Source organism: Nannospalax galili, unplaced genomic scaffold, assembly GCF_000622305.1.
Source record: "Nannospalax galili isolate Female #2095 unplaced genomic scaffold, S.galili_v1.0 scaffold440, whole genome shotgun sequence".
NCBI lineage: Eukaryota > Metazoa > Chordata > Mammalia > Rodentia > Spalacidae > Nannospalax > Nannospalax galili.
In genome coordinates, this window is record NW_008347189.1 from 2660832 (window position 1) to 2678307 (window position 17476).

A 17476-nucleotide genomic window follows, 5' to 3' on the forward strand; every position below is an offset into this window, starting at 1 on the left:
ATGTTTAATAAGAGTATATATAATATATATGATATATAATATGTATATATGTATGTGTGTATATATATATACACACACACAGAATGATAATTGTGTTTTACAAATGTCACTCTTATTGATGTTTCCAAGTATAAGGCATGAGTCTGAAGAATAATTCTAGAGTACAGAGACCAGTTAAGGAAGTCTGATTCTGTTTCAAACAAAACCCAGAGTAGAACTGAACTGAAACAGTGGTGATGAGAATCCACTGGCTGTGAGAGGTAAGGAAGAAGGAAGGTAACTTCAAAGCTGCTGTCTTAAATGTGGTGCACAGACTCACAGAGGGAACACAGAAGAAAGAGCAAAGGAGCTGAACAGGACATGAGTTTTCTTTGCTACCTCCAAGTTTATAGTGCTTATAGGAAATCCAAGTGACTTCAATAATACATAGATGTTGGCTGGATTCGCTTATAATTCAGGACTTAGGTTACCAGAAACATTCACAACTTTTAGTACTTAGCAAAGTGCAATAAGAACATAAGATGAAATCTGGAAAGTAAGCTCATTCCTTCCTACAAAAGAAATGGATAGTGGACATTTGGATACTGGATTTAAAGGGAAAGACAGGATCTTGCTTGCAGATTCAGAGGTGTTCAGTAAGAAAAGAAAACCTTTGAGAAGATGAATATATGAACAAGAAATCCAACCATGTTGGAAATTGACAGCTAAAGAGACTATAACACAACAGTAGCTTTAAGTGGCAACTGAGAAAAAATAGCCAACGTGAGGTTCCTGAAGTCCTGAGAACAATGAGACAGCAAGGTGAAAACAACGTGCTCAACTCTGCTGGCCATCAATCAGCCTACAGGGCTTAAAACTTCTTATAAATTTCTTAATATGGTTTTGGCTCCATCCTTAAAGTATTTTTTTCCAAGTAAAAGGACAAAAGAAACCTTAACAATTTATCACAAATATTTTTGAAGTACATTTTCATGGCCCCTGGCATGTAGTTAATGGCTGATAAAGAAAAATCAAAATATAATAAATTCTTCTACAATAGAAATTACTGAAAACTGTTACGGTATGCAACTGACTAAATAAAACATAATTGGTCCTCAAAGTCACAATGCCTTAATATCTAAACAAGTGTGATTGTTCCAGAAGAGAACGATGGCTCAATCCCATATGTCACAGCCATTCAGATGTGAGAAATTTCATACTTCATGAAATGTGGTTAACATTTCAATCGACAGTACCCTGTTTGAAAAATACTCATTTACTTCCAACTTTATGCATGTTCTATAAAATATTTCTACTTTATGATCCATTTTTAGAAGCAGAAAATATTTAAATGAAACGGTGAAAGAAATTTGCTCGAAGTAATAAATAATTTACCTTCGATTTGCACATACTGAAAATTAAATTGTCAACTACTAAAAAGGCTATTAAAATTGTGACTTGAGATACTTTGAAATCAAGCACTACTATTTAATACTCTACTGAGTGTGTTTTAAGTTAGCTTTATAAATACTAAGATTTCAAGTTGAAAAGTAAGGTTTCAAATTTGTGAACAGTTCAAAGACTTCACTTTGAGTTCTAAGCACCATCTAAGGATGCTCTAAAGAGGTTAAAGGAATTTTGAATTGAGTAAGTTCTTTTTAAGATATCTCATCATATGTAATGAAATGAAATAAAAGTTATAGCCAACAAGATTGATGGATTTCAGGAGAATTAAATGTATATTGAGAGCTGCTCTTGAACACCTAAAGTTTTATTGTAAAAAGTTTTCAGTGTTGCACTGAAAACAATTCCTTTTCAAGTGTTTAATGAATTTTCATAAAATACCAAGAAAAATATTGGGAAATAATCACTCCCCAGTTTAATCACATTCATTAAAAATATCAAATATTTTAATAATAAAAATTTGATAATATAAATTTTATAAGCAAATGTTGAATATGTAAGCAAGATCTATGTGCTGGATAGCTTTAGTGTCAACTTGATACACCTGGGTTGAGGAAGCATCAATTGGGGAATTGCTTTCATTGGACTGACCTGTGGCCATGTCCATGGGGCACCTTCTTGATTGTTGAGTGATGTGGGAGGGCCCAGCCCACTGTGGGTGCTACCATCCCTGGGCAGGTGGGCCTGTGTTGCATAAGAAAGCAGGCTGAGCAGGGGCCAGGGGAGCAAGCCAGTAAGCAGCATTCCTTCATGGCCTGTGCTCCAGCTCCTTCCTCCAGGTTCCTGCCCTAGGTTCCTAGCTTGGTTTTCCTGATAAACTGTGACTCAGGACATGTAAGCCGAATAAACCCTTTCTTCCCCAAGTTGGTAGTGGTCAGAGTGTTTTGTTACAGAAATGGAGAAATTAACTAGAACAATCTAAATGCTTACATAAGGAGTACTTCCTCATCATCATGTAACTAATTCTCTATAAACAGTTTTAGTTGCCAAAGCATTTACTAAATAATTATAATTTTACAAAGACCTTCCCTGAATTAAGTTGAAATGTGTTTCTCTTTACCTCTTTCTTTCTTCTTTCTTTGTAGCAACAGAGAATAAGATAAATCTTTCATCATAGACCTTGAAATGCTTGGCAGGCCAGTTCAAGCATCTGAACCGCACCTTTCCCCAGTGTTAGAAATTGCATTTGACTGAACATTCTCACATGTTGTAATATCTATTTGGTCACCCATATATGTGTTTAAAATAAGCATTGTTCCTCTGAAAAGGTAGTGTCTATAGCTCTGTATAACACTCAGGATGGAGATATAAAGCAGATTAAGTGAATTCAGTACACTGACAAATTTAATCATAAAGTAAAATGCTATGAAAAAGTAAAGATGAATGTTATATGAGGGTAGGCTTAGACTAGCAAAGAAGGTCCTCAGCTTTAAATTATTTCATCGAGCTTCTAGGGGCTGGAAAGATGGCTCAGCAGTTAAGAGCACTAGCTGCTCTAGCAGAGGACCTGGGTTCAATTCCCAGCACCCACATGGCTGCTAACATTCGTTAACTCCAGTTCTAGGGGAATCCAATGCCCTCTTCTGACCTCCACAGGCATTGCACAACACAGGTGCCCTTACATACATGCAAGCAATACACTCATACACACACAAAATAATAATAATAATAATAACAAAATATTTTTTATAAAGATTCTAACAATTAGAAGCTCAAAAGTTGGCTTCATGGTAAGGGCACTAGATACTCTTACAAAGGATCCAGGATCCAGGTTTGGTTCCCAGCATCCACATGACTGCTAACAACCATCTGTAAGTCTAATTCCAGAGAGTTTCTTTCTGGCTTCCAAAAGCACCACAAGCATGTGGTACACTTAAATACATGCAGACAAAGCATTCATAAATAAATAAAATAAAATACTTAAAATATAAGCATTTTAAAGATATTCTAATAATTATATTCCAAATAAAGTCATAACTAATATCCTGGTATCTAGGATTGAAAATGTAAAAATCAAGTCTTATTCTTTATGAGAAATAACAGATTAGATAAATAAGGGTTGACTCAGCTCATGAAAACACAAAGGAACCAGAGAGTGCATGGGTATGGATGTACACACGGATGTATTTTTGCAAAAAGAAGAGAAAGTATGGTAAAAAGCAGTATTCCTCTAACGAAGAAAAATGAATGGAATTAATTGGATGCCAGACAAAATAAATTAGACTTAGTATTTAAAATTAACAATGCTCAGGATTATTTTTTTTATTACCAAGTCCAGCTCTCACCCTGTCTGCCTCAGTGCTTATCCCAGGGCTCCTTCCATATCAGATGCCTGAAATTATCCACGTGCACTGATGATTTACCACTTCTTACCCAAATACTCTGACGATTGTCCTCCCACATCGCCATTTAAGAGAACTAATACTATCACTTTCATTTGATTTAGATAGCTATCTCATATCTGCCAGAAAATTCTGGCCAATGTTTCTGAAAGCACACTTAACTATACCATATGCCTCTTTAAGTCATCCCTATCAAACAAGCTGTAGGATAAGGCTCGGCTTCATTCTGTTCTGTTTTTCTTTCTTTACAATGTGTTTGTGTATATTTACCCAATTTGTTCTGTTCTTCTTGCCAAATTACAGGTTTGAGATCTTAGCTATTACAGTGCAGCTGTGCTATTGTTACTGTCTCACAAAACAAGGGTCAGAGAATGAGCCCCGTAATGCAAGCATCCATGATACCTACATAGTATACCCGGAGGCTGCGTACATGATACCTATATAGTATACCTGGAGACTGCTAAACTGGGAAGAAAGGAGTAAAAGAACTTTTAGGAGATCAGTCTATTTGAACTCAAAATAGGCATCTTAGTACAAAGAAGCCACTGACAAAATAATCCACCAAAATTTGTGTTTAGACAGTATACTTTATCATAGAATGTTTTAAAAGGAAAATGTGTCCAATAAAAAGAATTTTTAAAAAACAGCCCTACTACTACCATCCTTACTTTCTTTCTGATTATAGCCTAAGAACTTGTTCATCTTAGCCTAAAAAAAATCTATATCAAGAAAAGAAATTAGTAAGCTCTATTATCTCAAAGAAAGTTACTCAAAGACTACTCTGCTCAACTGGGATATTCCTAGATAAAGCTGCATGGATATTTTTAACTTCTTTATTTGAAACTTGTAAGTAATATGTTCTTTGACTTCATACTTGTATATAATGCATTCTGGTTACTCTAAGGCTAGGCTTAGAACTTTTATCTCCCTCCCTCCCCTGCTAAGCTCCTTCCCCCCAGAAGTCCTTTTCCAACATTTAAGTCTTTTTAACTTGTTTTATGACATCAGTACTTGAATGGAAAAGATCTTAGTGCTTCTTATTCATTCTTAGTTCCTCCAAGTAAACATTGTAAGTGAGAGTCCTCATTTTTAAATCAAAATCCACAAGCACTAAGTTTGAAAAGAAAATGCTTTAAAAAAAAAAGATGCAACATAAAAAGAAGGAAGAATCAATAGGGCAGGCTAATGAGCTGAGGCATGTGTCCATGCATCAGCTCTGAGACCACACATCTGGCTTTGAGGCTATCTGTTTAGGATTACTTCACCAGTGTGTTGTTAATTATTTAGGTGAGAGAACAGGGGAACCATCACCACGTCTGTCACCCTCACACAGGAAAAGCCTTCCTTCACTGTTGGGCCACATGTGTTTATTTTGAAACACAGACTAACTAGCTATTTAATGGGTTTGAATCCTTAGCCAAAAGGTAATTAGGCAAACATATTAGGCATCAGTCACCTTACAAGGCTAAACTGTTTCAGTTCTGTTGGTTTAATTCAATCTTATAAGAGTTCTACAGTTATAAGACTATCCGAAGAAAATTCAAGCAAAGGAAAAGGTCTAAATTACTTGCAACGTACTAAGTAGAGCAAAAAAAACCAATGTTCTCCAGTACCCAGGACACTGATAACGTCATCTAAAGCAGTATCTCCATGTCTCCATGATTATCTTGTGCCTGATATCAAAAGAATAAAATAGCACAAAAATAATTCACTTAGATGGATTCTATCTCCAAACATTCTACAAGTCAAGTATTAATATCAAAAGCTAAAGAAATTTTTCACATACCTAATGTTTATTATGCTAGGTATCTGCAAAATATTAAAGAAAGTCACTATTTTAAAGGATACCGCACCCAAAGGCAAACTCTAGAGGAAAAACACTGAGGGATGAGGAGATGGTTCAGCAGGTAAAGGCTCTTCCAAGCCTGGGGACCTGAGTTCAACCCCAGGAACACACACGGTGGAAGGAGAGAAATCAGCTCTTGCAAGTTGTCCTCTGACCCACACAGGCACAATGATAGGTGCACATACAGGGGGGGGGGGGGGGGCAGAGAGAGAGAGAGAGAGAGAGAGAGAGAGAGAGAGAGAGATGAATTTTTAAGGTAATTTTAAATTTTTTAAATTGATGTCTGCCTAGAATAGACATAATTTCATTTTAAAACTCACAGGAGAATAAATTGTCTTCTTTAAACATTAACTGCTACTTAAAACTGCATGGTTTTCTGTTCTTTTGAATGGTATGCCCTCCAAATAAAATTCTGACCATTTTTTATCCTGATATAGACCCCCTCACCAGCAATCAAATCACCTCTTTAAAAAAAAAGTACTTAAGGCTATGTATCAGAAGATTTTGGAAGTATGTAAGCAGGATCTACACAGAGAAAAGAGTTAATGAAACTGAGACATCACCAGCAAAGGTACAGAGGATGCAATGAACATTAGGTATCACTTCCTGTTGTGACAAATGATATAACTGGCCTACTGTTAATGGAAAATAGTTGATAGCATTACAGAGAACAAAGGATTTACATTCATGGATAGGAGTCTTTTAAAACTTCAAAAAAAAATAATAAGCTATAAGTATATTTTAGAAATTCAGGTCATGATGGTTAGTTATTGATGCATTAGGAAAAAATGAAGTCACATTGTTTGCTATGCAATTTTTTGAGCATCTCACATCATCACAAATGCTTAAGATAATGTGATCAAAATCCAGTTAAAGAGAGACAAATGCATATACAGCTGCCACATATGAAAGTCAGTAGATTTGGGGTGTACTGTATTCCAGGAATGAATACGAGACCAATGGAAACTGTAATAGAGACACTGAGATTAAAAGAAAAATATTTTGTATACTAAAAAAAAATCACTTCTTTTAATGCTCTATATTTATTGGTGAACAAAAACATTTGAGAAAAATTAATTCCCTTTTCAACCATCAAATACTTTAGCAAATTCACCCTATGTCAGGCACTAGGTACAATGCAAGGGATTCTCCAAGAAACAAAACATTTACCCTAGCAGAAAGGAGATAAAATAAACAGTAATTACTTCGAAGAACAATTAGGACATATAAAGGAAAGAGGAAATAACACACCCAAAGGGAAATGATTCTTTGATCAAACAAGGTGACTAGAAAATGATTTTTACTTTGTTGAGAAGGTGACATTTGAGTAAGACTGGAAGAAGGCATGGGAACAAGGCATGAGGGAAGGAACATTCCAAGCAGAGGGGCCCACAATGTTCCAGTGCTGATGGAACCATAAACCAATGGGTTAAGACACAGGAAAGAGGTCAGTGTGACCATAGCAGAGCAGATGAACAAATGGGAGAGGAGGTCTGAGAAGATTGGCCTTAGAACAGTAGTGCACACTGCAAACATTAGCCTGTGTGAGGGATGAGGAACTTATTCCCAAGAACTTTACTGGAGGAATGACATAAAGCTATCTTTTTCAATAGGATCACTGAAGAAAGACCAGCAGAGAGATTAATCATCCCTGCAAGAGATGACAGCAACTCCGCCTAGAATGGCAGAGATGGAGGTAGGGAGTCAAGATTGGTTCTAGTCATAGTTTGAAATTAGAGCTAAGAGAGTTTACTGGCAGGCTGGGTATAAAGCAGAGGAAACCATCATGATTCAAAGATTTTTGACCTGAACAACAAAAAAGAGGGAGTCACCAACAGCAAGAATGCAAAAGACAACTTGGAGAGCAGACCAGGGGAGAATAAAGAAGACAAATATAACCTTCTAAATCCATAAAACAGACCAAACTCAAAGATTTGTTATGGCTAATACAACAAAATCACTGAATGCTGCTGTACACTTAGGACTAAGATGGCCCCTCACAAATTCAACCTGCCTCAGTTTCCAGTGCCAGTCTAACTCAGCTATTTGAAATAGAAAAGCAGTACTGTTTAATTTTATCTGTATCACCAAAAATGTTGTCCAATAGCTATACTGAACATATAAGCATCCAAAAAACAAAGTGTTCGCGGTAATTTAAATATACAATGAAATCTCCACAATATGGTAGACTAACAAGATCTGCATATAATGACAGAACAAACTGACATGCTGAGGTAGATTGGGGACATTTCACTGGCTCCCACCACAAGATGAAGAGCTACAGGCAATCAACTGATCCTGAAGGGAGGAGAATCAGCTTTCCCCAGGGATTAGCTCCCTGAGAGGTTATCTAACTCTACATGGGCTGCCCTAAACACAAGTACACATGAGCACCACTGAATGGACTCAGTGTAATGTATACAAACACAATAATAATTAAAGAGGACAAGAAATTGAGACAGAGTTGGGGGGAGATGGGAGGAGTTGGAGGGGGACCGGGAGGGTCCTATATGGTAATTCACAAATGTAAAGAGGAAATAAAATAATTTAAAAGTGATTCTCTTTGGTTCCCTGTCGGTTAACATAATCTTCCCTATGGAACACTAATCCTAATATTTTTCTGTTCTATGTGAAAGAGTAGTATAAAGTAATTCTATAAGTTGGATCTTATTCAATATTCTGACCAACTGTAATCACTACTGTTGGACTAGAGAATATCTCAACTGTTAGGAAATATTTATTGCCTATTAAAGGGGATATGAAAAAGTTACAATAAAAGTACTATGTACTAAAATTATTTGTGCATAGATGTTTCAACTAAAAGCCCTTCTCAGTTAAATATTTCCCATTACAGTCAGCTACCATCATGGGTTACTACCATGCAAAACTAAGACTATAGACCTTAACATAAATGGGATATGGATTAAAGCAAAAATCATTAGAAATATTCCTCCAAAGGAGGAACTGGGAGGGAGGGAGGGAGGGAGGGAGAGAGGTTGATTCTACAATCCTTTTCAAGGACATGCCTTAATTGCTTTTATCTTTGATACTTTTAAATGCTACAGCAAGTATTTAAACACTTTAAATTCTCATGTTTGTGCATGTATGTATATATATATATATACGTGTACACATGTGCATGCATATATAAATTTAATACCCTAAAGTTCAAAATAATGATTATGGATCTGGTTATCTACAGGCTCAACAATAATTCTCAAACTCATCTATTTCTATAACTATAAGTCAACTATTAATATCAAAAGCTAAAGAAATTTTTCACATACCTAATGTTTATTATGCTAGGTATCTGCAAAATATTTCTATATTTCTAATATTTCTATATTTCTAAAGCCTTTTAATAACTGTTCTTAAGTAATTTCTGAGCATTCATGTCCTCAGCCTACAGAAAACATACTTGAAATATTTAGTTAGTACTTTGACTTATAAATTAGTGTTCACTCTGTGTAGTAAAAATTACACATAATAAAACTAACAGTAGCCAGGCTTGGTGGTACATGCCTATAATTCCAGCATTTGGAGGCAGGAGGCCTCCAGTTATAAGGCCAGTCTCAGTTACATAGGAAGTTTGAAGATAGCCTGGGCTATATGACACATTGACCTCAATAAACAAAAGAAAACAAACAAATACACAAACAGAAATACCAATGCATATTTGGTATTGTTTTATAATAGTTTGTTGTATGTTTTACTGAAGTACTTACTCTCCAGCTTTACTCAGGACAGGTGCAGGACAAAGCATGGAATTGTGCTGTACACTTACTGGTTTTATGTCTAAAAAATAAAGTGCCATCAAATTAGTAAAGCTTTATATCTCTCACAGAGTCTCATACAAAAATGAAAAGCATTCTATAGTCAGAATTCAAGTACAGAATAAGAAGAATATTAGCATTAAAAATAAATTAGCAAAAGAGCCCAAAGGAATGAAAATGAAACCTGGAAAGACTTATAAACTTCTCTGATAAAGAGTAGTCATAAAACATTAATTATCTTTACTTAGACTAAGTTCACATACACTTGTAGATATATAAAAATATCAACTTTTATCCCGCTTTAAATACTCACATACTTTTTTAAGGACAAATGAAAGATAGTCTCTAAAACACAGAATTTAGGATGGCTGGGAAAAGGGAGACTAATACTTAAGTAAAACGAACTTATTTCATGAATTAACAAAATAGCTGTTCCTGCAGTACTACATATTTCCTATTAAACTGAGTGCTTAAATTCCTGCCATAATTTTAGCATTATGTGCAAAAAAACTATCTCAAACTGGAAATAGTGAGAAAATTCACATAAGCAAATAGATTGTCCCAGAATGTGAATAATTAAAATCCAATTCTGTTCCATTTATTTGAGAATTTACTTTTAAAGTGTTTTATTTATTACTTTTATTTTATGTGTATGTGTGTGTTGCCTGCATGTACGTAAGAGCACCCATGTCGTGCAATGCCTGCAGAGGACAGAGGAGGCTGTCGGATCCCCCTGGAACTGGAATTACAGACAGTTGTTAGCTGCCATGTGGGTTCTGGGATTCGAACCCAAGTCTTCTGCAAGAACAGTCTTTGTTGTTATCTGCTGAGCCATCTCTCCAGCCCCTGAGAACTGACTTTAATAAACTCAGTCTTATCTAGTTTAAGCATAAAATACATGCTATATTACATGTAATATATTTATAATATATTATCAATAATCCAAATAATCAAAAGGAGTCAGATCAAACTAACACTTATATACAAAGGACTACTGAGAAAAAAATAAAGTGAGCCTTCCCTACTCAATTGTGGAATTTATTATGAACTTTGTCACAAATACTGTTTTACCTTAAAATATGGTGTTCCTGACATGGAAAAGAAGTAATAACCACATTTATCATCCTGAAATCCTCACCATTTTAATTCAACAAACACATACTGGCATTTACTACCTGTATGGCCAAAGCCATGCTAATTGGAGTGTTTAACATCATCTGAGAAGCAGCAAAACTGTAGCTCAATCTCTCTCAAAAAAAAAAAATCCCTACTCTATTAGAGTTCATAATTAAAGAATAAACTTAAGAGGCCAAAATAGTCATCAGTGAAGAAAACTGTCTTAAGAGAGACTCAAATGCTCAGGAAACTAAGATCTACTTAATATAATTATCACTAAACTATTCTGGTGAACACCAGAGATGTAAAAGATCAGCAACACAAAAAAGCAATGTAAACAAATAAAAACGCAGTCTTCATCCAGGGGACCTACTCTTTGAGTATGTGGCATTCACAGTGAAGGTACAGAGAGCACCACCATCCCGACTGCCTGACATGACTGCTCTTCCACTCAACACAACTTGAAATTCCTCTAGAAGTGAAAAGAAAAATGAACACTGTAATCATTGCTTTACTAAAAACAGGCAAAAAGGCATCAAGGAGTATAGATACACCCTCCATACTGTCTGTCAGCTATACTATTGAAGATGGAACTCCATATTTCCAGGCAGATGTCTCAGTGGATGTAGTGCAGAAACCATTTCTTGTCACATGGAATGTGGTTTTTTTGTTTGTTTGTTTGTTTTGTTTTGTTTTGTTTTTTATAGCGTGTTTTCCAGTAGTGACTCAAGTACTAGAATTAAAATATAAATACATTACCAGGCCAATCTCATATAAAATTCTCAAAATTCTGTTCTTAGAAAATTTTCAGCAAGAAAGGATTGTTTTCTTTTTCTTTCCATTCTCAGGCATTAAGTCTGTGGCAGTAAAGAAAACTAATAACTCATAGTTTATGATTGTTAGAAAATACATGTGCACTATTTTCTTTACTTTATGTATCTCCCACACAGAATTCTCCTTCAACAAATTCTCCACCTTGTCAATCTGTTACATCATCTGTTGTATACAAAATTAAAATACAGTAGAGGTTATGTCATTTGAATTACTGACGTCTATGGCCATTGAGTAAAGGAAATTTATTTAACTTCTTATACCTATCTACAAAGTAAGACTAGATACTAAATGTTAGAAAGTAAAAGCGTATGCTAGAAGAAAATCTAACAACAACTCTCTTAATATGCAGAGAATATTTGCTGCTTGGCCGTTTTTTCTTTAGTACATGCATTTATAAGGAATAGTTCAAATTTCGTTTAAGTTTTCAAACCAGCAAAGGCCACTTAGGAGACCTAACTGGACTTTTCCACTGATGGTTCTTCCATTTAAATTTACTTTAATACCATCTATCCTCTTAAAAATCTCCTTCCTAACATATTTCAACCCATACATGGTCATCAGCTAAGGAAGCAAAACCTACCAAGCTACTCTCTGCTCAGCGTGTCATGATAGGAAGCTTACTTGTAAGTTCAAATAAAACAGAGGCAACACTTAAAATGTAACTCAGAAAGAATGGGCACTGGTGTCAAAAGGATAAAGATCTAGTAGGACAGTTACTAGTAGCAAATATTGAAACTCTTTCTGCCTCATTTTCCCCATCTGCAAATCAGGGATTACAAAACTGCCAAATAGCACTGTTATGATGATTGGGTCAACTTGCACGTGCAAAGGACGTGGTCTATAATGAGCAAGAAATAGGAGTCTGATAAATAACAGTGATCATTTAAAATATGATTTTCATTTATTTTTCTTTGTTATTTCTATGAAACTACTGATCTATACCTTTAGAAAAGACACCTTTGCCCTGGGATGTCCTGATGAATGCTTTCTGCTCAGTATCTCAATGATCATCCTTAGGGTGTCTGATGGATTCAGAGCCTTAAGAACATGTCCAGAGGGCTGAGAGGCTCTGTGGTAAATTATGCAGTATATTCCCCTTTCTCCTCCTACAAGACTCTTTTTTTTTTCTTTTCTAAATCAAGTGAGTTAAAATGAACTCTAGGTCAAACTTAAAGAAGAAAATAGGCCAGGAAGAATCAGACTGTCTGGGAGGTGTGAAAACCTGAGCCTGCTCTGCTCAGCAGCTGATGAAACCACCTGCTTTCTTCCTGCCCTCCATCCCTAAGACACTTCTGCATGTGCCTTGAGCTGGCAGATATCATGTCTTGGCCAGGTCATTAGAGCATGGAGTTCTAGGTCTGCAGATAGTCATTCTATATAATCAGATAAAAGGTGCCATATTTTACTTTATTTGCCATAGAAAAGGTCTCAAACATGAACTAAATATATAGAACATTCTAAAAGCCTGTCACACAATATGCTCATTATTTAAAATAACATTCCAATCTTAAAAATTTGAATTTAAAATAGAAATATTTCAAGGAATAATTTTAAAATTCTTACACAAAAAAAGATGCCAAAAAAGTTAATTTTGCTATTCTCCTTCCAACATGAGTTTCAAATCATATATTTTAGCTAGGAAAAAACAATTTCTTACATAGTATTTTTAAATTCTAAACACTTACCCCCCACACAGACACTTGAGGGACTCAATTCCAGGATTTCAGTACATGATTGAGCTAGTATCTAAAAAGATGAAAAAAATAATAATAATAAGACCAAGCTATAGAACTAAATTAGGACATGTAAATTATAAGTTTACTAATAATCTTGAGGTCATCTTAGTAGATTTCAGAGACAATCAATTCAGCATTACAGATAGCACTCTTAAGCTTTGGGGAGATGCCTGTGTCGTCTCAGTCATATTCTAGTATTATACACTGTGAGATCCCCATTTGATTAGAACACATCAGAAAAGCACAAGGAAACTAGGCCCTGCCTCAGTGTCTAGTAGCCTTGGGTATGAATAGATAAGTAAAGTTTCCTGAGACAATAAAAATCAGTGTGGAAGCTTCCCTGTCAGGCAACAACGAGCTAGCAAATCAAACTTCCTGTTCAAGAATGCTGTTTGTTACATTTTCTATTTCAAAGTTTAAAGCTTATCCACACATAACAGCTTCTTTATTCAACAGCACTGTTTCTAGTCCATTCCTTGGGCTTAATTCCCAGGGGTAAAAATCTTCTTTGTAAGCATGGAACATTACACTTGTTAACACAGACTCATTGTGGGTCTGATATTGTTCTCACAAGCACAGACTGTATTCAAGCACACACAGAGCACTGGAACAGAACAGCTGCACTTAACTTGCCCCAAGACACAGAAACCACCACACAAGGCACAGGACTACAGGTGAAAACAACATGAAACAAACTGCTCCTAACAGGCACAACAATCCTGTCTTTTTTTAGAACTTCTCTGCACCACATTATCAAAGTCAGACAAACTCCAGATGGTCTGTAAGTAGCATTCCTTTCTCGACGAAGTTGAAGACAGATGAAATGCAGTGTTTTAGTATCCCCGGCTCCCAACTGGAACAGGAAGAACGTCCTGCCACAGGAAATCTGAATGTTTCCTGTGTTTTTAATTACACTGGAAATACAAATTCTCAGCACCTAAAACCAACTTTAAAATCATAGACCTTTCACTGCTGAGTGTGCATTTCTGAATAGGAGGCACTGTTTGAACTTTTAAAAGTTCTTTCTAACAAATACAACTTTTTACAAAGTGATTGAGGTTTCTGTGACTAGGAAACAAATCCAGCGTGACTTTGTATTTGAAATAGAACGAAAACTCTTATGGATTTCAAAACTGAGGACCAGGGATAAAAAGCTAATGTACCCTCTTGTAGGAGTGATATGTTAAATCACTAACATCTTTAGCATTTTTCATATAATTTTGATAACTAGACTCTGGAGGAAACAAAATAGAAAAGTTTCGCATGTTAAGACTTAACTGAAATTACTCCAACTAACAAAAAGGGGCACTGTAGCTGTAGTTTAGGCTATAGTGAGAAACTAAAAAAAAAGTTATGAAAATGAAAGACCAAAAAACAGTTTCATCTGGAGTTTGCCCATATTCTGTATTAAGAAAGCAGTAACTAGAAATTAAGACAATTTAATGTTGGAATACCAATAGTTTACATCATCAATTATTTAATAAATTCTATAAATCACAACAGTTCATAAAATCTTCTTACCAAATAATTGTACCAATTCAGATGCTCAAGATCTTAAAATGGAGACCTTCCAGGTAAGATGGTAAACCAGAAGTTGCCTCCATGTGGTACAGTGAAGGAGAAGAGTCAGAACGAAAAAATAAATCAACTCTATTCCAAAGAAAGAACAAGTCAGAAAATCACAAAAGTTAGTGATAGGCTGCTAAACAGAGAACACAGGTGGACCTTGTAAGAGCAATCTGAACACAACGATAAACACTGATTTCCTGGTGGAGAGGAAGGAAAGCAGTAGACTCGTCCCAAACAATAAGACTTGTGGCTCTGATGAAAAGGGGTTTCAGGATAGGCCTGCGGTGCTTGTAGGCCAAAATTCAGATGAGTTTTGGTGAGAAGGTGATTGCTCTGGCAGATGGAGAGGAATCCTGCTCTATTGTGCTTTACGACTCTGAAGGCAAGGGCTGGGCCAGGCAACATCTTGAGAAAAAACATATTATTTGAAACTATGCTACTCTGGAGTCCTGGAAAAGGGAAACATCCACAAGACAGGAAACCTGAATTTAATACCTGATAACCCCAAGTTAAGAGACAGCTTTTGAATGAGGTGGAGAACTAAAGAGTCAAAAGTCCACAAGACAAAAAGGGTACAATGGCTGAAGATTGGGTTCAGACAGTGAGGTATAAAAGGATAGAGAGCTGCTTCCCCTTGGCCGCCTGGAGCAGGTATCATTAACTTACACCTGAACTTTGATAGCCTTGAACCTAGAAGGTCAGTGAATACATCAACCACCAGAACCAGCTATCTGTTGATCATTGCCATAGACCCTAAAATTCTGAAGCTCCTTCAGGCAATCAGTGGTGCTAAGAGAGGGAGAATCAGCTTTCTCCTGGGACAAGATCCCTGATAGGTTACCCAATTCCAAGTGGCAAGCTGTAAACACTTGTACATATGAGCAACACTAAATGGATTCTCAATAGGTTGTATGTGTATTATATATGACAATACACAATAAATATTAAAAAAGAGGTCATGAGACCTGGGCCTGGGGGTGCATGGCTTTAATACCAGCACTCCTGAGGCACAGGCAGAGCTCTGTGAGATCATGGCCAGCCTGGCCTCCAGTGAGTTCCAGGCCAGCTGTGGTCTCAAAAAGACCAAAAAGGAAAAAAAAGAAGAAGAAGAAAAAGAAGAGGAGGTCATAAATTTTTGAGGGAGGGGGGAATGAGAGAAGTTGGAGGATATTATGTAAATATAATACTTACATATGATAGTCACAAAAAAACTCTGTGCTCCAGGGGTCCATTGGGTAATGAAAATACTTTGGAGGTTTGAAAAGAATCAAACAGAGATCTTCTGCTTGTACAGATCTCAGTGTGTTGCTTTTTATACGCTCATGCATTTAGGAGACACTTAGAGCCTAAACATCGGCTAGTGGATGGAGGAGGAGGAGGAGGGGGAGGGGGAGGGAAAGAGAAAAAGGAATCTGCAGACTAATTTCCTCAATGAAGTACAGTCACAAAATTCTCTATAACATTTTAAAACCACAAATACACTATGACCAAGTAGGTTTCATCCCAGGAATTCAAGGCTTGCTCAAATTGAACATGTATGCAACAGATAAATAGTCTTAAAATTGGAAGTCACATGATAGTCTCAGTAGACAGAAAAAAAAAACTGACAAAATTCAACATCTCTCCTGATGAAGTAACTAATAATGAAACAAACACATCTCAATGTAATAAAGGTTATACACAACAAATCTATAACCAACATGATGCTAAATGGGAAAAAACTGAAAACATTTTTCTGAAATTAAGAATAAGACAGGGCCCTCTGTTTCCCTGGGCCTGCAGGACCCACCACAGGCCTCTCTCCTACCCACAGGCCTCTCTCTGGGGTAAGTCCATTGCACCCTCTGCGCCTTGACTATCCCATCCCCATTCACCCTCCCATCTCCACTGCATTCTCTATTCCGAGTTTGGGCCCTGTCCCATTCCTGGTCTTGGGGTGACACCTGGGGAACCAATACTGTTCCCTGATCCTTTTCATCCGGACCAACTTAGTGCCTTCTCTGGGCCCCAGGAGCTCTGCCTCTGGGCCTGGCCCCGCCCTCACCTCCCTCTGCTTCCTTGGGCCTGCAGGACCCACCATAGGCCTCTCTCCTACCCGCAGGCCTCTCTCCTACCCGCAGGCCTCTCTCTGGAGTAAGTCCATTGCACCCTCCAAGCCTTGACTCCCCCAGCCTCATTCACCCTCCTATCTCTGTGCCATTCTCTCCTCCAAGTTTGGGCCCTGCCTCATTCCTTGTCTTGGGGCACCAGACACCTGGAGAACCAATACTGCTCCCTAATCCTTTACATCCAGACCACCGGAGTGCCTTCTCTGGGCCCCAGGAGCACTGCTTCTGGGCCTGGCCCCACCCTCAACTCCCTCTGCTTCCCTGGGCCTGCACTACCCATCAGCCTCTTTATAGGACCCTGGGCCTGACCTTTCCTCTTCTTGATTTTTTGCATCCAGACCAACACAACTCCTCAATGCAGTCCCCAGAAGGCCTTGGGGCCTCTTCCTGCCCCATCTCCCTTTGCATCTCTTGGTGGCACAGCCACCAGATGCCCTAGACCAGCATCTTTCCTGAGCCAGACTCCCAGGCAAATCCAAACCCAAAAATTCCTGAGGCCAAAATCGTTCCTGGAGGGATCCAGACCTTAAGAGAGAGCCTGAAAACATCTGACCCTCACCTGAATTGAGCCTCTGTGGGAACTCCTGAAGACAAAAGCAATCTGGCCACTCCAATATAAGATCAAAAGAGAGAACTGGAAGCTTAGATGAACCAGCTTTTCATGCCCAAAAAGTAAACCACAAAGACACATAAAGTTCACAAAAAGAAG

The 17476-nt window shown here is 37.2% G+C and overlaps 1 protein-coding gene across 2 annotated transcripts in view; it reads right to left on the bottom strand.

Moving 5' to 3' along the window:
- The window catches only part of Antxr2 (ANTXR cell adhesion molecule 2), a 170241-nt gene that overhangs the window by 109219 nt on the left and 43546 nt on the right, over positions 1-17476 (bottom strand). For both annotated transcript variants that reach the window (XM_008843696.3, XM_029568595.1), the window contains 3 exons: positions 13040-13100; positions 10894-10992; positions 9357-9426 (listed from right to left, as the gene is read on the bottom strand). In XM_008843696.3, coding sequence (XP_008841918.1) covers positions 9357-9426; positions 10894-10992; positions 13040-13100 — 230 coding nt within the window. The remainder of the gene's footprint in view (positions 1-9356; positions 9427-10893; positions 10993-13039; positions 13101-17476) is intronic.